General features: G+C 40.9%; 2 protein-coding genes across 3 annotated transcripts in view; one reads left to right on the top strand and one right to left on the bottom strand.

The window, feature by feature from the left end:
* Positions 1-2,316: 2,316 nt before the first annotated feature.
* Positions 2,317-11,523, top strand: LOC103133851 (sodium- and chloride-dependent GABA transporter ine). The gene is made up of 13 exons (XM_007545794.2): positions 2,317-2,512; positions 2,803-2,937; positions 3,701-3,905; positions 5,135-5,267; positions 6,223-6,357; positions 6,440-6,543; positions 6,614-6,738; positions 6,835-6,947; positions 9,281-9,421; positions 9,503-9,602; positions 9,680-9,780; positions 9,878-10,045; positions 10,322-11,523. The coding sequence occupies exons 1-13, from the start codon at positions 2,338-2,340 to the stop codon at positions 10,469-10,471; spliced, it is 1,785 nt and encodes a 594-aa protein (XP_007545856.1). The 5' UTR covers positions 2,317-2,337; the 3' UTR covers positions 10,472-11,523.
* A 69-nt stretch (positions 11,524-11,592) lies between these two features.
* dhrs11a (dehydrogenase/reductase 11a) overlaps positions 11,593-21,675 on the bottom strand; it is a 22,711-nt gene continuing 12,628 nt past the window's right edge. Inside the window, exons 2-7 of one of the 2 annotated variants that reach the window (XM_007545793.2) lie at positions 15,707-15,916; positions 13,970-14,064; positions 12,949-13,078; positions 12,714-12,806; positions 12,557-12,622; positions 11,593-12,462 (exon numbers count right to left, since the gene is read on the bottom strand). In XM_007545793.2, the coding sequence (XP_007545855.1) occupies positions 12,421-12,462; positions 12,557-12,622; positions 12,714-12,806; positions 12,949-13,078; positions 13,970-14,064; positions 15,707-15,916 (636 nt within the window). In that variant the 3' untranslated portion in view covers positions 11,593-12,420. Of the gene's footprint in view, positions 12,463-12,556; positions 12,650-12,713; positions 12,807-12,948; positions 13,079-13,969; positions 14,065-15,706; positions 15,917-21,675 lie in introns of those variants that run through there. The other variant, XM_016668243.1, reaches the window with a different exon arrangement.

Below are 21,675 nucleotides of genomic sequence, written 5' to 3'. Positions count from 1 at the left end.
CACGTGTCATCCAAGATCGATTGTTTAAACAGAGGAGGAAGGGGCTGCTACAGATAAAACTGAAATATGACAATATAACAAATGTTTTGGAGAATTTTGACACCTAGGAAGCTCTTGATTCCTATATTACGAAACTGTTGATAACAGAAACGATGCAAAAATATATTTAATACCTTAATTTAACGCCTTATGGCCACATGCAGCATGACACAAATTACCTTCTTAAATGGCTGAAGCAGGTGTGTTTGAATTTTTTTTTTTGTGCACTCCAGGCTCTTCTGCCTGCAGTGCCTGCGGCCCAGCTCCACCGCTCACCATCCTCACTGCCTCTCCTCCATCTATCAAATTACTTGTTGCACCATTCTCCAGCCTCCACCAGGGTTGGCTGCAGCACAGAGCTTGAAGTCCTGAGAATCTGGGATGTTCCTATTGTGTATCTACGTTCCAGAGGCTTGATTTTCCCCCCCTCTTATCCAAACTCTCTGAAAGATTTTTTTTTTTTTAAGAGAAAGTAAATCATCAGCATTTTTACACACCTCACGCGGCTAAAGCCAAATTGTAATCAACATCCGATGAAAAAGCTGAATTTAGATATAAACCTAATGTTTACTATGAGCTCAAGTTTACTGTAAGATAAACTTACAGTAAACTGTAAACTTAAGTATACTGCACAATCGCAGTATTTACACCCCTTGAATATTTTTGCATTTTGTCACGTCACAACCACACATAGACAATTTGGTGTCTTTTATGGGGGTTTTTATGTGAAAGACCAATACATAGAGGAACGTAATGGTAAAGAAGAATGAAAACAAACGCAAAGGCAACAGATTCAGGCCCTTAACCAATCATTTTGTTGGAAAATAAAACATTTTTGAAAAGCCTGTATAATTTTTAAACCGTTACATGTTATAATACCTTAAAATGCACCGGAATTTGTGGCTGTGTGATCATTTTCAAGGCATTTAAATAGTTTTGGAGGCATAGATGTATTTCAGATTGAGATGAACACAAACACAAAAGGAAGTCGAGCTGATGTGAGCACTTCAGAAAGTCTCTGTGGTTAATATAGCAGTTGTTATTCTGCTAAAGAGCCTGCTCTAGTCATGTATCTCCTGACCACGAATCACATGAATCGAAAGATTATGGTTTTGCCTAATAAGCGCATAACTATTCGCAGGACGGCATGTTGACGAGTTATGTGAGTTCAGCTTAATTTCACCAGGAAAGGCATTTAGCATCAAATTGATGTTAGGCCAATGTTATGAGGAGCTTTTGTCAATTATTTCATGTAGAAATCATAATTACTTCTCTCGGTAAAATGTCACTGCTTTATTTCCAACGTGTTTCTAAAAAAAAAGAAAAAAGAAAAAAAACATTTAAGCATGAAAACAAGCATTTCCACTTTCCATGGACAACAGTAATGCTGTATAATTAAAAAGTATTTTATTTCAGTAACTCAATTCACCACATGTAACATTATACAGAAAAATTACACACAAGATTTTATTTTTCTTAGTGTGATCAGCCGCTGTGTCGGTTTTACTTTAAGAATAACACGACATTTTAGAGGGCAAAGAAAAAAAAAGAATACCATTGCTAGGATTGTGGCAGCATTATGATCTGAGAGATTCTTTTCAGCAATTGAAGCTACATGTTATGAAATCATAAACGTGCAAACAAAACAAAACAATGGCTTCGCCAAAAGAAAACGCTTTGGAAACGTTTTGATCTGGTTACATTTTAAAACTACATTGATGCAGAAGAGAGACGTGGACAAGAGATGGCCTCATAATTTAAGAGATTTTGAGACCTTTTGAATGTTTAAAGACATTTTAAATTTGAATTCAAATTTGTTTAGACAAATTAGTTTGTTTTTAGGTTGAATTGCACATAATTGTCAAAACAAAAAAAAAAATCTAAAATGATTTTCCATGGATTATCTTTTAAACTGGGGTTTTCACACTTTTGAGAGCTACTGTCCAGCACCAGATTTTGAACAGCATTCCCTCTGCACATGAAAGGGTTTAACTATCCTCAGAGTGGCTCACATGCTGGTCGAATCTCTGGAAAAGCAGGCAAAAAACTTTATCAGAATAAAAAAAAATGTTCAAAAAAGGCCACTTTTTTTTTTTTTTGTTTTGCTATCATTTGCAATTTGTGACAACGGTCCACAAAACTTCTTCATGCCACCTCTTAACTTTGACCAACTTCTTCCTCGATGCGAGCCTTGGAGCTGCCACATGCTGGAGTGTTTGTGGTAGGCTAATCATTAAGGATAATAAAAAAGACAGGTTATATCACCCCAGAGCTGCTTAAATCACCGTCGAGCTCTCCATGGAGTTAGGGTCCAGACCAGCAGCCGCGATGAGCAAGAAGGAAGCCACGGATCAGCAGCCCAGCAGACCGACATGGAGCAGGCAGATAGAGTTCACCCTGGCAGGGATCGGCTGCGCCGTGGGCCTGGGGAACGTTTGGAGGTTCCCTTATCTCTGCTACAGGAGCGGAGGAGGTGAGGAAGCAGGCTGCAAACAGAACAGCATTCTCCATATATGTTTAGAAGTCTTGACATCAGGGGGGCAAAGTTTAACCAAACACACTTTGGTTTTCTCGTGAAACGAGCTCAGTGCGTGCTGGAATGTGATTTGTAAACTTCATTTGAAGTCCTTCAATACCACCTGCAGTGGGGCTTGATTGTTTTGTAGTCATAAAGATATATTTTAGAGAGCTAAACCTCACCTGATTATTAACTTTCACAAAAGTTAAAGATTGAAGAGCTGACTCACCATCCCTGTCCGCCAGGTGCCTTTCTGGTTCCCTACCTGCTCATGCTGGTGGTGTTGGGGATCCCTCTGCTCTACATGGAGCTGACTGTGGGCCAGTACACCCGGAGAGGCCCGGTTCATGCTCTGGCCACTGTTTGCCCACTCTTAAAAGGTACTTTGCACTCGATCCACCCTAACCCCAGTCTCTAAACAAACAACAACAAAAAAACTCTACTGATTTTGTTTGGTCCCTGATGAGTTATGAAAATTTGACCCCGCCACCTTAACACAGGTGCTTGATATAAATTTGGACTTTCTATTTTTAATTAGGGCAAAGTTATCACAGATCTTCTTAAGACAGAAAACACTGTAAGCAACACTAATTATTTGTCTTTAAATAACAGCGCTTTTTGGATTCTCTTTCAAGGACCAAATGTATCCAGTGACTTTTATTCAAACTCTGACTATGCAGCATCCAAATGTGCCTTTAATTTGTTTGTTGAACTTGGCAAAAGCAAGAGTTTAATCAAATTTAATTTGATAGAAAACGTGCTATGGTTTTTTTTAATGAGGTAAACCTGGTTTACAATTTCTAAGACTACTTAGGATATCCGCCAATGACGGTGTAATGGTGAGTTGGTTTTCCACCATTAGCACATTGAGCAGTGTACAGGAGGATGATTGACAGCATTAAGACCCTCCCCCTGTCTCTAATTGGTTGTTCTTGACCGGGAGCTGTGCATTTTTTCAGACAGCGATAGCAGCTCAGGGAGGAACAGGAGGACATGATGATAGTTTTAATAAATATGAAAAACAAAAACATAAATTTGTTTTACGACTTTGGCTCATGTCACCAAAGGTTTGGACTCCTCTATCCTACACTGAAGAAAAAAAAAAAAAGACTACATCTGACCTTTTCTTTTGTCTAACCTCAGGGGTGGGCATAGCATCTGTGGCCATCTCCTTCATCATGTGCACCTACTACAACATCGTCATCACCTGGGCCCTGTATTACCTCTTCAACTCCTTCCAGGCGCCTCTTCCCTGGCAGAGCTGCAACAACACCTGGAACACGCCCAACTGCACGGACCACGCCACCAACAGCAGCTACTCGTCCACAGCCAGCCAGGAGTTCTTCAAGTGCGTCCAAGAAGGCATCACTCGCTGCATCCCCACAATGATCCAACCAAACCTCGCTAATGATTAGTGTGCAGCCGCATTACTAAATAACTTGCCGCTTTCAGGAGGCACACACAAGTTAATACTTCTGCAAATGTATCGCGAAAGTATGAAAGCATAACAGTAATCATCAGGAGAAAATTTGAAATGAGATAAAAGGCTGATTAAAAATGAGTTATCTGAGTCATGTGAGCAATATCAGTTAAAGTGAAGGTCAGTGATATGGAGCTGGGAGATAAAATATGGCAGAGGAAGTGTGTGAAATGCTGAGTCAGAATTAACCTTTGGCACCGACTCTAAAACGTTTCAACTCTCCTATTGAAACAAACGCTGTTCTCCGCCGCTGATCTTTGTCTTTCACTTGGAAATAAGACAAAATATGTAGATCCGGTGCTGTTTTTGTGTACTCATTGACTTACTAACCCCAGGATCTCGCTGTGCAAAAATGTAAACAGCTTGCTTTCCTGTAAAGGCTACCATGCAGAGAAGACTTGCTTATTATGAATATCTGAAGACAGCAGATTATGAATGCAGATTCTGAATGTAAGGTACTTGGTGCTCTGCAAACATCATGAGTCACACCTCATTTCTTTGTGTTTTTGCATCGAAGGAGTCAGCTTCTGTTTTACGTAAAGAGGTCTTGAGTAATGCCTCATTTCCTGAGTTGAAACTGCAAAAGAAAAAAGAAAAAGAAAAAGAAAGCCACTAAATTGTGAAATTTTATTTTGACATACAGAGACCTGGATTCAGTGCCAGCAGGATGTTTCCCAAAGAGATATTAGCTGAAAACCTGGCATAGAGCGGATGAAGCGCTGAAGGATGACCTTGTTTCTTAAGATGCAACTTTTTTTAAAAGTGTGTTTCATCGTTTTTGTGGTTGACTCTTTTTTCCGTCTTCTTGTTTCCCCCTGTTGCTCCTTTGAAGTCCACACCACTGTCACGATCAGTGACAAGAGCTGAACAGTAGGCGACAGAAAAAGCAGCCATAAAGTCTGAAGAAAAACTTTGAGCAACCTTCAGAAAGCCTGGAGAACTGAAAACGGCAAATAGAAATAAATTATGTTACAGTGGCTCTGAAGGAGCATCTGACTGACTTTTCTTGGTTTTGATGGTACATTAAAGTATAAACAGGAATGAAAGTTATTCATTGCAAATTGTTAACAACCACTTCTATTTTCTTACTTGTGAAGGCATAAAATGCTGGGCCAGACTAGCGGAGTGGAGGAAACAGGAATCCTGCGGTGGGAGCTTTTCCTCATCCTCATCCTGGCTTGGATTCTCATATATCTGTGCATCTTTAAAGGAGTGAAGTCAACAGGCAAGGTAGGTTAACCTAGAGGTGACTGCAGCTCAGGGTTGGTTCAAACCTGTTTGGGGCCCTAAGCTGCCTTTTGTGTGGGGCACCCCCATACCAACTGGTCAACACCAGATGTTTCATCGTTCCAAGGCTACTCTAAGTGTGCAACAGAACATAGCATTAGAGTCATTTGTAATTAGCTTATATCGTACCGGTGTTGTTGTAGATATTAATTTTAACTTTACAGGAATAGCAAAGTAAAACAATTATTTGAATTTTGAAATGCAGAGGGATATTTAAACGATTATTTTAACTACTTAAAAGTGACATCAACCGACAAACACTGAAGTTACAGTAAACAAGTTTAATATCTTATATTTCCCCAAGAGTAGCAGCTGCCATCAGCAGGAAGAGATTAGCTGATTATAAGTGTCCCAACTCTAAAAGAAATGATGTAGAAATAGTTTCTCCATGTGTAGTATCATTTAGTTTGCATCATTTAATGTTATTAAATATATATGCAATATTTATAAGTGTTTCATATCAGTCGATACCAATAATTATTGATTTGGGTTTTTCGTTTTAAATATCTGAAACACTGCCAAATTGGTGATGTGACCTTCCCTGTTTCATCCACAGTTTCCGGTTGAACTTGGAAAATTTGAGTCCATTTTCGCATTTCGCGCTCTTTTCAATTGTTAACCGGAAGTGAAAATAGGCGTGCAAGTTCATTTCCTGTCGCAAAATAGGATTTATTTTTTATTTACTCAATATATAATCATAGAAAACAACTAATGGTTGCAAAATTAGTTGTATTTTACGAGGAAAATAACACAAGCAGACGTTAAAATATTTAACTTAGATGAGAAAGAAAATAATAATTAGATTTTTTTTTTTTCGCAGCCGCCATCTTGGGTGAGAGATGAAGAAATGAACCTGCTCTCTGTTGGCGTTTTATAATCTTTTCTCCGGTGTGTGCAGGTGGTGTACTTCACTGCTCTGTTCCCATACGTCATCCTCATCGCCCTGCTGATCAATAACGTGCAGCTCCCTGGGGCTTCGGACGGGATATCTTTCTTCATCGTGCCCGAGTGGGACAAGCTCCGGTCCGTGGAGGTCAGAGCGGCAAAGTACTAGGACCCGGCTGGAGCGCCAGCTGGTGGAGAGGTGGTGTAACAGACGATGGTGTGTTTTGCAGGTGTGGGTGAACGCTGCGGCTCAAATCTTCAACTCCATTGGGATTGGCTTTGGCTCCCTGCTGGCCATGTCCAGCTACAACTCCTTCAACAACAACGTTCTGAAGTGAGGAGACCCTAATTAATTGTGAAAATGGTTAGAAAGCAAGCTGAGGGATGTTTTCCTGCTTCCACAGGGACACACTGTTCATATCCATCACCAACTCCCTAACCAGCATCCTGGCAGGCTTCGTCATCTTCTCTGCCTTTGGCTACATGTCTTATCTGCAGGGCATTCCCGTCAGCCAGCTGGCGGTGGATGGTGAGACAATATCGGTGTTGTCTTTAAAAACCTCTATTAGTGAAACCATTGCATTTTTATTCAACTGTCATCGTTGATCTTCTTGGATCTTGGCAGGTCCAGGACTGGTTTACGTTGTTTACCCACAAGCCTTCGCCAATATGCCGGTGTCCCAGCTCTGGGCTGTCCTATTTTTCTTCATGCTGCTGTGCCTGGGGCTGGACAGTGAGGTAGACAAACTGGAACTTTGCAGTGTTCATACCCCTGCAACCTTTTCAATTTTCACATGTTTTGTCCATTAATAACTGGTAAAGTGAGGTGGTATTCATCTTTCACTGGCTGCATATCTTTTGCGATATGCCACTAATAGCAATGTGCACGTTCAGACTGACATGTATGATTAAGGTCAGTCAAAGTGCATGGAACGTTTTTGTAAACATAAACTTTGAGCTCTTGCCACATATGGCCAATTTAATTTAGTTCTGGGCTTTGACTGGACCACTCGAACACATGAATGTTGATCTGAGTCCTTCCATGTCCTTGAAGCACAGCGTGGCAGCAAAGATGTGATGTTCTTCCTCTTCTGGGCCAGAGTATCACCTGCAGTGTTTGATTTTTTTCATAGGAAAATGTTGATTTTTCTACAGACTAAGACCAAGAAACAACAGAGTAATATTTTTTTTCTAGTTGATACATCAAAGGTTTGAACTTATAAAAGGATCATATTATGCATTTTTCAGGCACATAGCTGTATCTTATAGCACAACCAAGCAACTATGTTACCTCCAGTTATTATATATTAAACATGACTTAAAAGAAATTTGACTTTGCAATCTGACATCTTAAAATTGGGCTTCTGACTCTTTAAGAAGCTCCTAATCTCTCCCACACTCGGCCTTCAGCACATCATCATAACAATGCTTCTCATTATGCCAAGTACATCCATTTTTGGACTGAGAAGTGGTCCATATAATGAGATCAGCAGGCACTCAGTTTCACCAGGTGTCTGCTAACGGCTGCCGCCGCTAGTCTGCAGGACCGCTAGCCTGGAGGACAAGTGGCAGTTGGGGAGGTGGGCTCTGTCGGCGGAAGCTCGGCTCCGAGGCGGAGATTTGAGTAAACAGGTGGTGCTTTCTATAAAGAACCGCTTAGGCGATTTTAAGTCGATTTTTCATAGCCCCTCCATCCCCCCGAAGACAAAGCTTTCATGACATAACCTGAACAGAAAAAACTATTTTTAAATCCAGATGCCATAACATCTCTCTGTTATGTCTGCTTTCATGCTTGAATGCTATATTATTTCATGTGCAAGTGCTTTCCCTTGATTATGTATCTGGCACTGTACATGTTGACCGGTTTGCTGCCCTCGGCTTTGCCACGAACGTACAGTCAGTGGGGCCGACTTATCACCGAGTTCCCCGCAAGAGAACAACCTGTTCTTTTTGTTGTCAGTTCTGTCTGCCCTTTTCCTGCTGTCCTGTAGAAAAATAGATGGTTTCCCTTTTGGATCTGGAAGGGATTTTACCAACACATGCTTCTTTTTGCTGATAGCCTCACTAGCTAGGAAGCATACATGGGAATGAGCCTTGAGGCCTATAGTAGGAACGCTGTGCCAACACTTTTCTAGTCTCGAGAGAGCAGCAGTAGTTGATGGTGGACCATGCTGAACAAGAGAGACTGAAGTTTTGACTTTCCAGTTGGGATTATTTTATCACTGACTACAGGGAGACTCAAGGCCACGAATATTATTGGACTGCTTGATTGGTAGCATTTATTATTCTTGCCAAATAGCTGACCAGCAGAAGTAAATTACTTATTTTTGTTGGTTGTTACTGATTGTTCTTATCAGCAATTACTTGTAGATATAGATTTAATTTGAAAAGTGATTAAATCACATATTGATTTGAGCAGTAGCTTTGGGCGTTGTGTCCTTATCTCTGATAGCCACGCTGCGATTCTAAGAAAGACGAAGAAATAGATTGACTCCTGAAATTTTTGAAATGGCTTTCCATTTCTTCCAAACAGCCCAAATTTGCAGAGTGCATGATTAAAAGTTAACAGACTCTCCCCTCCTGATCTGTGAATCTCTGCAGCCCTTTCAAAGTTATCAACAGCCTCTTGACTGCTGCTCAGACTAGGTTGAGTTTATTTGTATATCACATTTCACCAACAATTCGAAGTTCAAAGTGCTCACACCATAAAAACATAATACAGGCACCAATTACGAAACAAGCTATAAACATAACTTTTCAAATGCCATCATCAGTACACATCAAATATGTTGATCAGGGTTCCAGTTAGCACTAATCAAAGGTAACTCTAAACAGGTGTCTTGATTTAAAGGAAGTCGGTGTTTCAGCATCTTTTCAGTTTTCTGGAAGTTTGCTCCAGATTTGTGGTGCATAGAAGCTGAATGCTGCTTCTTCTCCATGTTTGGTTCTGGTTCCGGGGATGACCTGAGAGGTCTAGAAGGTTGATATCAAACTACTTTCTACTTTCTCCTGACCTGTCCTGCGGGGTTCGTGATGCTGTTTGTTCCAATGTATCCTTTGCTTTGTGGCAGTTTGCGATGGTTGAGGTGATGGTGACCAGTTTGATGGACGAATTCTACCAACAGCTGATCCGAATCTTCAAAAGGAAGGAACTGTTTATCCTTGCAGTCTGCGGTGTGGCCTTTCTGTTTGGGATCCCGTGTGTGATGCAGGTGAACCTTATAACCTATCAGGCAGTTCTTAACCAAAAAATGACCAAAGAGGACATCCTTACCCGGTTTTTGTGCTTTCAGGTAGGAATCTATGTCTTCCAGCTGATGGACCACTACACTGCCATCGTCTCCATCATGTTCCTTGCATTTTTTGAGATTATAGCCATCTGTTGGAGTTACGGTGAGCGAAAGTTGGTTCTCGCCGCTTATATGCATTCATATCCAACCATAGAGACGTTCTATATTTTCTTTGCTCAGGTGTAAAGAGACTTTCAAGCAACATGGAAGAGATGACTGGACAAAAGCCAAACATCTTCTTCAGGCTTTGTTGGCTCGTAGTTGATCCTGTGCTCATCACTGTAGGTCTACCGCATAAAAAAAGAGAGAAAATATCGACATTATCTCCTTACACCGAGTTTCACAATTCTTTTCTTTACCCCTGTCTCTTTGTGCCAGGTCATTCTGATTTTCTCCATCATCCAGTTCAGACCGGCTCGCTATGGGGACTACGTCTTCCCTCCCTGGGCTCAGGGCATTGGCTGGGTCATTGCTCTGGCCTCCATTATCTGGATTCCTCTGGGTGCAATTCACACTTTGTGGGTGCTTCCTGGTTCGCTCACGAAGGTGAGTTATATCCTAACTGAAATGTAGCGCCTCATTGTAGTGACAGCCTGATTTTTTGACAAAAAACAAATGCTAAAATAAATTGAGCTTTGATTATACTGACACAATCTTACACAAAAAAGTGTGTAAGAATGAAAGAAGCTTCAGTTGCATAAGGAATTTATAGGGGTACCAATATCGGTGCAATTTTTGTTTAAAAACAGTTATTTATTTACTAGTGTGCAATCTATGTGTCATAAAAAGAAAGGTCGAATTTTTGCTGCATATCTGTTACAGAAACTGAAGCTATCGATCACACCGTATGCCCTGAATGCCACTAAAGGTGTATATAAGGAGAGGGGAGGAGGAGCAGGAGAACCAGACATATCCATCATCAGCTCCAGCACCAGCCTACCTGACAAAAAGTCCATTGAGACATATTTCTGACACATTTAGTGTTTTGCTCAAAACACTCTGCTCCGATCATCCGAGGCAAACAGAAAAACTCCAGCTTATCAGTAATGAATGTTAGTCCTTGAATTGGTCTAGTCAGGAAATTGAACAGAGCGATTTTATTAAAATTATATTGTGGTGTTTTTTGTTTGGTTTTTTTTGCATATCTGCCTTGCAGATGGATGAAAATAACCAGGTATTCTAATTTGAGTTATTTAATTTGTGGGCTTCTCTTGTATTTTACTACCACAACTTTACAGGCTTTATTTATTGACTACTTTGAACGAGTGCGCCATCTTCTGGTCAAATCTATGCAACACATTGTATTGGATAATTTTTAAAGCATCATTTCTGTATTAGAAAATAGGATAATATAACGGTTTAACATTTGCCAGGGTGTCTGCAGGTTTCAGCAAGTCAAATTTACGACTTTTTAATGCCAACTTGAATGAATTTTAAGACCTAAAAATATAAATACAGACGTTGGTGGGGCAATCCGTGAGACATTACAATCAAACACAGCAAAAACGGGGACATTTCTGGGGCATGTTTGTGCTTCTTACACTGCCTATGGCTCTCTACAGCTTAAAAGTTGTTTTCTCCCCTCACAGAATGCAACTTGTTCGTTAACAGAAGAGATTCAGTGACAAGTGACGTTGTTTACCCATAACATACGCAAAAAAGCTAATTAGCTAGCTAGCAAAGATATTTTAGCTGCTTGTTACAGTTAGCTTCGAGTCACAGACTCCCAACTTTTGGCAGACGGAAAAGTCCTGAGATTAAAAAGTCAAATTAACATATTTAAGGCTATCTTACATGTTTTAATAAACAGAATACATTCTAATTTAATTTAATGTTTGATACATGTATGTAAGACTTAAAGATGTGCGGACACCCTGATTTACAATCCACTGTGGTACTGCCATTGTCTTATTGCTGCTGACTCATTTATTAGGTCAATCACGACAGGGAACTGCAGATAACACTAATTGGTCATGCAACCCTGTCATGTAAGATATAATAAAAAGATCTTTGACCAAAGTCCACTTTGCATATTGTTTCAATGCTAAGATTTTCTAAAAAAAAAAAAAAAGCACACATTACACGCACAAATACCATGAGGGGAACAGTATTTATTTTGTTTATTAAGTACATGAGAAAATTCCAAGAGAAAGATAACATTTTGCACAGCTAGTTTCCTTTTCTGAGCTCCATAGTGCAGAACAGATTCTACACAGGCAAATAGGTGGACAGTACGTAAAACCAGCGCGTAAAACAACAAAGACATGTTTCCCTAAATGCACCCAGAACATCTGCAAAGAGTCACCAGATCCAAAACCAGGGCAACTGTGTTTGTGAGATGAGTTAATAATGGAGTGGGATGTACAAACTGTTTCTGGCTACTCACAGTAGGTATGACATAGCATTGTCTAGGATTAGTTTGAGTAAGACCACCGCTATATCTGCAATTAGACGTCAAGAGTATTTATTAAAAAAAGTTTTCCTATAAACAGCAATTAATTCAATTAGATTTCCAAAAGATATGTCATGTGACCTACAAAAAGAAAACGAACAAAACAAAACAAAACAAAATGTGCAATCAATGACATATTCCCTCTGAGGTGGTGGCCGTGCAGATGACCACACAGCGCAGCAGCAACTCTGTCCCAATTTGTTCCTACTTCACTTTAAAGTCGGCTCAGCTCAGGACTGAGACCAGCAGCTGACAACGTTGCTGTTCAGTAGTATTTTTATTTTTTTGTAGTGGTTTACAGAGTCCATGCACGTTATTCCTCGCATAGCCTCTTTAAGGCTCCAGCTCTTCTTGGTTAAGCTCCTATAGACCCCACACACCTCCCTCCCTTTCTTCTTTCCTGGCTGCCTTCCCACATGGCCAGCAGAGGCCGCTAAGGAGTCATGGTGGCTGCCTTCCAGTGTCACTGCTATAATACCTGCTCCACTGGTCTCATCTGCACATCTCCAACCTGACAAGACAAAAAACGGAAAAAAAAATATATGGGAGGAATTAACTTTACCACTTTCCAGATCAAAATATGAACAAATGACAGAGAAACGTACCTGAACATGAGGAGGGGCACCGAGGACAAACGTGACTGCACTGGCTACATCCTCTGCTTTCAAGCACTAAAAAAGAAAAACGGAGAAGCATCCCTGATGCAACAGTAGATGACATTACCAATTTGAACTGTTGTGAGAAACATACACGAACCCTTACCTTTATACTCTCATAGACGGCTGCTGCTTTCTCTGGATCGCTGTTGTGATGTCGGAAGGCAAACTCGGTCTCCACTATTCCAGGAGATATACACTGCAGGGACAGATAATACATTACTGCTCAAGGTTCACTCCTCTTTCTGTTCCACCCAGGCTGCATACAGTGAGAGTTATGACCTTCATTTGCTACTAACGGCAAATGAAGGTCAGTGGCGTTGTGATGGCCTCTCACTCACCGTGGCTCTTATGTGTGTCTTTTCTGCCCGGAGCTCTTGCCGTAGCCCCTCGGTCAGCGCAGTCACGGCGTATTTAGTGGCACAGTAGAAATGCTCATCGGCACTCGGCACAAGTCGGTGCCCGCCCATGCTTTAACAGGCCGAGAGAGAGAAAATCAGAACAAACAGGTGAATAATGACATCTCACAGTTTCGCCTAAGTTCAGAAACAAATTAGCTGCATGAATGGCTAATGTTTTAAAAGATGCTCACTGCTCCATATAGCAGCTTTAATTCAATAAAGACACTAAAAGAGGCTTAAGCATTATAAATAATGGTACAAACAGTGTTGCGCAAACCTTATTCCACCCCCACACATTGATTAAGACTTTGTCTCTAAAAATGTTCCGAGTTTCTTTCTGAAACTCCGCCTTCACAACATCGCTCCTCTATGAACTCTTTAACAATGTTTTACTGAGAAGCAGCTCGTATAGTGAGCTCAGCAGATGTGCAGTTCCACCAAGTGTTTGCTAATTCCTGCTGGCTAGTCTAGAGGAGCTGAGTGGCAAGGGCTGCTCTGTAATGCGGAAAGCTCTGAAGTCTGGAAACTGCAACTCCAAGGAGGAGCTGGTGCTTGGACCACTCAGGTGTTTTGCACAGCTGAATGGTTGCCATGGGAGACTAGATTTCTCAAACATGCACGAAAGAATCAAAGCAACACTACTATATGTTTTTGATGAGGGAATAAAATTATGAGCTCATATCCCTTTAATAAATTAAACTATCTGGAGACTGCATTTTAGATTTGCTCAGGTTAACTTTATCTGGACTCAAAAGCTGGTTAACAATTAAAGTAAAAACAAAACAAATCTGTAAGGGGTCAAATAGTTTTGCAAACCACTGTAAGCAGGGAAAATTTTAAATAGATATCTGTTCCTCCCATTGATTTCTGTATGTGCCAGACGTTACCTTTGTTAATCCATAGTTAAAAATCCACCGTGAACAAACGGCCCTTTTGTCCCCAGATTGATTGAACAGCTTACCTGTTAATATTGATGATGTGGCCGTCATCCACGTTCCTCTCTTTCATTGATTTGTAGGCCTCGCGGGTGCAGATGGACAAGGCTAAGATGTTCACCTGCAGACAAAGCGAACACCTTCTTCAGCTACTTATTCTAAACCTGCATGTGAAGTTGTATTCGTATGCAATATGCAATTAAAAGGACTAAATTTAACAAACATGCTTTGATCAGAACTCTGGTTGTATGTTTGGGCTTGTTGTCCTGTTGGTAGATGAACCTCCAGCATCCAACATTTTCTTTCAGGATAATTTAGCTCAATGGTTTTGCTGAGGAAAAGCCTCCCTACTGGATGATGCCGCCGCCGCCGCCATGTTTCACTGAGGGCATGGTGTGTTCATGCTGATGGACGGTATTACATCTAGGCCAAAAAGGTCAATTTTGGTCTCAACTGAGAAATGGTTCCTTATGGGAAATATTCATGTATTATTATGACTATTTATCAAGAATATAAATTTTTTCAGATAAACTTTTCAGATTTTTATTAAGAAAATAATAATAAAAAAATAGAACATCGTGTCATACTTTCTTTTCTTTTTCCCGGTTATGTTCTTATGTTGGTCATTACATAAAATTATGGGTGCACCGATTGCAGTTTTCTGGCCGATCACCGATATTTAAAAAGCATAACCTGCCGATTCCAACGGTGAATTATTTTTGTGCAGAAAGTTGCTAAATATTAGGGATGCACCAATATGAAAATATTAATATCCAATTTTACTATAGCCAGTATGTCTAGTAATCAATATTTATTGTATATATCTTTACTTCACTGTTGTTTGGACACTTTAAAAAAAAACAAAAAAAAACGCCAAAACGCCGAACTCAACAACGCCCCAAATAAAAAAACCAAAAACCCGCCCCGGCGCCCCGGCCTTGGCAAAACAACAAAAAAAAAACAAAAGAACAAACCCAACCAAAAAAAAAACGCAACAAAAGGGAAAAAAAAAATAGGTGGTAAATAGAAAAAAAAAACAACAACGAATTCAAAAGGTAAGTTCCGGCCAACGCCCAACAACCCAATTAACCGGGGAACCCCCGACTGTGGCTACGACGAGGTGCGAACACTTTTCCAAGGCGATGAAACATCCTCGGGTGACTCGTGTTGAGGTAATGGCCGGAGCGTTAAACCCTGTGAACCGGCTGCGCCCATCCAGCTCCTGTCCTCTAAGCTTTTGTCCCACGGTGACACTGACTGACATCAGTTTATCGCCAGCGTGGTTGTAACATAGGGGGAGGTGATCAAACAAGGTCAGCGTACAGATTAAACACGAGCTAAAAATACACCACTGTACACATTCGTGCAGGCTGCCATGACAACAGATGGGAGAGCGTCACGAATGCTGGACCGTGGAGACAAAGAATTAGAGCGGGAGGGGGTGGTCTTCAGTGGTCAAGAGCTCGATGAATCAAATTGGCCAGGAGAAATAGTGCCGGCTTTCATTAGTTTGCCTCCGCTGTGGGAGAGCCAGTGAAGCTGCCTGTGTGTGTGTGTGTGGAGGGAAGCCGTGGGTGTCCACACGACGAGGCTTCAACTCCCGTTTCTTTAACAGCACAAAGTCTACAAACACAACTCTTTTGCTCACATGGGCTGAACGTTTCGGCTCCTCCCCTCTCCGCCTGCCTGCTTCTGAAGCAACGTGAAAATGATCTTCGACTCCGGAAGCCGCGTTTTCGGCCTCATCTCTTACGCTCACTTACGTCAATCATGTTCCTCCAGCCCTCCGTTTTCCCGGACAGCAAGGGTTCGTTGTGAGCCAGGCCGGCGTTGTTGATGCACACGTCCACCCCCTTGTGAAGCGTTTTGATGGCCGAGAACATGGACAGGATCTCCTCTTCGTTGGACAGGTCACATTTGTAAGGGACGAGTGTGCCGGTGTAGCCCGCGCTTTGACATTCGGCTGCCAGTTTCTGAAACACAGAAGGTTTGAATTCAGGTTAAGCTCCATGACTCAGGATAAGAAAACAAAGCGAAACAGGACCAAAGGAAGAGCTAGGAATGATTAACTTACAACAGCACGATGAAAAGAAAAAACAAAAAAACAAAAAAAAAACACAAAAAAAAAACGGCACACCCTTTCAGGCGCCGAGGAAACGGAGAGCAGATAAAATGATATGAACAAAAATCAACATCACACCAGCGCCACATCAAAAAAATCTGATATCGCTTATAATAAAACCCATTTATGACCCAGAGTCATACTAACGGTTGAGTAAAACTCATTAGGAAATATGACTTGAGGAGGTGAACCGGCTGTGGAGCGGATGGGGTCAGGCAGCTTTCCGTCCAGGTCACCGTCACGGCGGGCCGTGATAAAACCTGACGCGGATCCTGGAGCGAGGCGCAGCTGCTTCGGTCAGCTGAAGTCGGTTCGACAGGAGGCAGCGTGGGTGATGAAGGTGGAGCTGCTGGCCCCCGGAAATGATGCGCAGTGGCTCACCAGACCGGATTTATCAATTCAGAGAAATAATTTCTAGGAAAACTTCTTACAGCTAATTAGGCCCGTCACCACAACAAATTTTTCTGGACGATAAATTGCCCCAGAAATTATTGCGATAAATGATCATTTGATCCTTTTGAGACAATTTTCAACTAATTATAGTAATAATGGAATGTTAATGCAAGTCCATCCACTAACTTAAATATAAAATAAACTTTAATTTCTAAATAACACTTAAGACTGGAGAACATTTTCTATATCCAAAATAAACAATCAATCAAAACAACAGTAATTAAAAAGGATTAAGTCTCACTAACCATGCTAAGTTACAACAATGATGTTTTTTTTTTAATAGAAAATCTACAGCTGTGATATTTTCTTGATACACATATTGTGCTCACTGGCCCTTTGTTCTTGGTGTAGCCACACCCTTCGTTTTAAATTATGACACGTTTTAATCGACAGATTGAGCATGTTGTAAAGATAAGTCTTGGCAACGGTTCTATAATGTAATAAATCAGAAAATGTTTCGAGGAAGCTTTGAACTTTATAACATCTAATAATAAGATTAAAACCAAGATAAAACTGGTAGCATGCTTGCATGAGGCTTTGACTTTCTGTTAAACATTTCATCCTAGACAAACATTTACTAATCTATTGTGACGTTGGGAACTTTTTCTTTTTTTTTTTTTTAACAATAGTGCTTGTTAATAACTACAATTACTTTATTCTTATAAAAAAATTCTGTATTTCTAATCAGGATGAGACAGGATTAAAGGATCATTTCGGTTCCTTCTCCAACAAAATGTGATGGCGTGTACATCCCATCTATCGCTTAGTGTGCACCAGTTTCCCTTCGTCCTCTAAGCTGTTTAACTCAGATTATCCACAGAGAAATCATTGTCTGAGCAAAGCTGTCAAAACATTGTAAATAAAGAGCCCGACATAAAGCGCTTCGCATCAACTAGATGGGTGGTCACCTCGCTCACTTCTGCTTAAGTGCGATAACTGATGTGTTCAGCAGCAGAAAACGTCCTTAGAAGTTAAATATCCGAGTAGCGGTTAGAACAAAGCCGGTAGCGACACGCGTCAGTGAATCCGCGTGGGGACGGGCCCTCAGGCTGGACGCCGCCTGGTTGAGAAGCTCGGGTTTTATTGAGCGCGGAGGTTAAAGCGACGGGGAAGCGGGGCCAGACTTTTGTTGGAGAGGAGGATTTAGTTGTGTTACCGAGGCTGAAGAGGGAGCAACAGAGCAAACAGGCTGTGATCAGAGTCCAACTTACAGGAAGTCTCAGGCTGTGAATCTCTGCGTGGTTGTGGATGTGGGTGTGTTCTGGCAATGGCTGTTCTGCTGCGGTCAGTACCAGCCACAGATATGCAACCAGGCCTGAAAGCTTGAAGAGCAGCAAACGTATGAATCCCAGGTGGCTGAATTTCACCATGAGATGTTGTAGTCATATTTTAATTGTTAACACAGGATGTTTTTGAACTCAATAGTACGGTAGACTGGGTTCGTTTGGGGACCAAAGTTCCAACATTTCTTACATTTTCTCTCTGGTGCGGTTAATTTGACACAGTGCACTGTGTCAAATTAACCGCACCCTTTAAAAAAAAAAAACCTGCTCCCCCCCTTCATCTGTGGTTGGCGCTGCACCAACAAACACTGAAGGAAACGATATGAAAACCTCTCAAGAAGAAATGAGCGCAACTTCCTTCTACATGAAATGTAAACAAAAACGGTGAGATTTTAGTTGGTGTGGGATTTGTTTTTTGGTACACTGAAGCTGTTGGATGTGTAAAAGTTTAAGTGGTATGCAGGATATTTTCGGAAAACACTGCAAGTAAATCCCTAGCCTGTAATCCCTGCACATGGTGCACACCATCATCATGCCCGTCAATCATTCGTCCTTCCAGGTTGGACAGGTGTCGATGGATGAACTAGACACCTTCTCCGAGTGGTGAAAAGAGATAAAAATAGGGATTCCAAAGCGCTGTGGGCAGACAGCTTCGGGGGGTGAGACTGATCGATACCTCAAGGCAGCAGCGACGAGCACAGATAACTGAGAAATTAGATTTGACTCGGGATGGCTGAGTAGCTCTCTCGAACAAATGAGGGATTGTGTTATCAGACACAGTGTCTCCTCTTTGCTCCCTGCAAAGACGGGTGGGTGTCCAAAAGTGATTAAAATGGTAAAAATAAAAACATGTAGCCACTAGCCACACGGCTACATAGGTAGCAGTTCTTCCGTTCTGTTTTTAAATTCCACGTCTTAAGCAAATGTGGCACATAAAACAATTATGCTGTCATATTACATCTTCATCCTCATTACGGAGGAAGGACGAGAGGAAGGGAGGGAGTGCTGGCGTCAAAAAAGTGAACCAGAATGAGAGCATGAGAGAAAAACAAAAAAGAGACTAAGGACTTGTCCACATGTGGCCGAGTCTTCAGAAAAAAAAAAAACGAATCTCTCTGCCACATCGCTATAAAAAATAATGTCTTGCACATGGGATCGTTTTCAAAAAAGGTTTCATTCACATGAACGTGCACAAATACGTCCCGGAGCGTTGCTTTAAGCATGTCAAACATATAGGGGCCAGTCTAGCACAAAGCTACAACGTGTCAGCCAATCAGGTTGTTTCAAAACAACCTTGACTTCCTGTTAGAAATTAAGCATGGTGCCAGGAGATTCCTTGATGTGTACGGATATACAAGTTGAACTAGTTTTAAGTACCATATTATAGGACTGTCTGCAACTAATGATTATTTTAGTAATCGATAAATCTACTGATTATTCTGATGCACACATAAAAAATGGCACTCTACAAATTTTTCATTTAACCACTTAAGCCATTTTTTAAAAATACATTTCAACAAATGGCATTGTTTTGAGTCTGTATACTCCACTTAACGTCTAATCAATTACTAAATTAGTTGATGAGTATTTCAATCATTGATTAATCACAATTAATCAGATTAATCAAGTCAGCCGTAGCGCATTAGAATTTAGCGGTAATAAAACAAAAGATGTCAATTGTGTCAAAGCAAGCATGTACTTATATACACTATTTGTAGCAGACTATAATGAGTGGGATCCTACATTTCCACTTTAACACATACACTCGAAAAACAAAAATACACAGTTTTCTCAAAACTATACTTTGGTCGGAGTTTTTATAAACAACTGGTTGATATTAAACAGCGTTTTTGTGTAGATGAAAGGCCAAAACACAAATATGTACTGGTTTTCCAGATATCTGGCTGCAAGTGAACTAGGCCCAAGAGGTGTAAGTGCATAAAGACCAAGTAGCTTCCAGGCTGCTTTAGCTTTGAGACTGGACATAGGAGAAGCTCAAAATAACACCAATGAAATCATAGAATCATCACTTATTTAAACCTGAATTCCTCTAAACTTGTTTATTCACTGAAATTGTTGAGAAAATACATTTTTACTGACAGAGAGACACAATCGGAGAGGCTACTGGTGACACCAGGCTGTGTAATCAGACAGGCAGAAGGGTGAATGGGACAGTTGTGCACTTATCTCTTTTCCAAACTGCAACGCTAAGCTAAAAGGTCTAAAGGTTGAACAGGGTGGGTTTAAGGCACTCCCTTTAAGACTGTGCAATCATCCAAGGAGATAAGCCGAATGATCACAATATCTGTTAGCAACTAGACTCAGTGATAAATCGGAGTTCCCTCCCATCAGTGGAGCAAAGTCAAAAGTCTAACAGACCTGTGACACTTTACATCAAAAGTAGCGGTTTTCATGAAGAACTTTTAGCTTAGCGTTCAAATAAGAAAATTTAAAAAAACTATTGCAGTTACATGTCACCAAAAATACAAAGGCGCTTTCCAGACAATCTAAGCACTCTGGAAAGAAAAAAGTGATCTGGAAAAGCAGCAATCATTTGTAGTCAGCCCCTCTGTACTCTGACATCCCTAAATAAAATCCAATGCAACTGTTATCAAAAGACATCTCAAAGGTTAAGGAGAGTAATGTAAGAGAATATTTATTGTGAACAAATGTCTGGTCAGGAAGACCGAGGAACACAACAGACGGGTCAAGGAGGAAGTTGTGAAGAAGTTTAAAGTAAGATTAGGTCATAAAACAATATCAAAAGTTTTGAACATTTCACAGAGCTGCATCCAATCCATTATCGGCAAAATGGAAACCGCACAACTGCAAAACTAATAAGACTTGCCGTTCCATCCTTTTCCTTCTATTTTATGTTAGTCTTTCACATACTTTCCTCATAAAACACACTTGAAGATATAATAGAAAAAAAAAACAGGACCCAACATGAAGAAGCAGCATTCAGTTTTTATGCTCCTCTAATCTGGAACAAACTTTCAGAAAACGAATAAACTGTCAAAACAACGAGTTCCTTTAAATCAAGGCTAAAAACCCACCTCCTTAGATCTGCCTGTGATTCTTAATAACCAGAACATTGATCAATATATTTGATGCATCTTTATTTTCTTGATGATACAAAATCTAATGTGTTTATTGCTTGTGTCATAATTGTTTTTTGTTGTTTCTGAAACGTGCTACGCAAACAAACTTGCCTTGACAAAAACTGGTTGTGTTTTATTACAGTACTACTATTTATATAAGTTTCACGTTCCAGCTCTAACCTTCTGGAGCAAACACTCTCCTGCTACCAAACCGACAGTAATCCTGCGACACTACTCTCTCAAACGATGCCTGTGCTCCTCATTCATGCCATTCAATCAACAGACTCTGCAGCCTGGATACCAGAAGTGAGTCGCGGCACAGTGCATGCTGAGACGGGAGAAAACAAGGAAAACAGACCCAGGAGGACCCCATGGAGACAAAGTTGATCTGACACAGTCCAAACTGGAACGCCTTTCAAACGTGGCCAACTAAAAGGGGGCTTGGTGTATTCAGCCTCAGAGCTTCTAGTAGACATAAAAAGCCTTCCAAAAATCAGACAAACACTCGCTAACAACGCCAATTTGGCTGCTGGTGAAGAGACAAATAAAATCTATTTGCATTTGTCCTTTGTTTCTCTGAACACTGAACTTGATGAACTCTAGATAGACAGATAGATAGATAGACAGATAGATAGATAGATCCTCTGCCTCCTTCCTGACGGCTCGACTGTACACAAGCCGTAAGGAAGGAGGCAGAGGACTAGTGAGTGTGAGAGCCACTGTCCAGGATGAAACATCCAAAATCCATAAATACATCAAGGACAAAGCCTCAA

The sequence above is a fragment of the Poecilia formosa genome, unplaced genomic scaffold (assembly GCF_000485575.1).
Source record: "Poecilia formosa unplaced genomic scaffold, Poecilia_formosa-5.1.2 Scaffold14, whole genome shotgun sequence".
Lineage (NCBI taxonomy): Eukaryota > Metazoa > Chordata > Actinopteri > Cyprinodontiformes > Poeciliidae > Poecilia > Poecilia formosa.
This window is presented reverse-complemented; position numbering and strand designations above follow the sequence as displayed.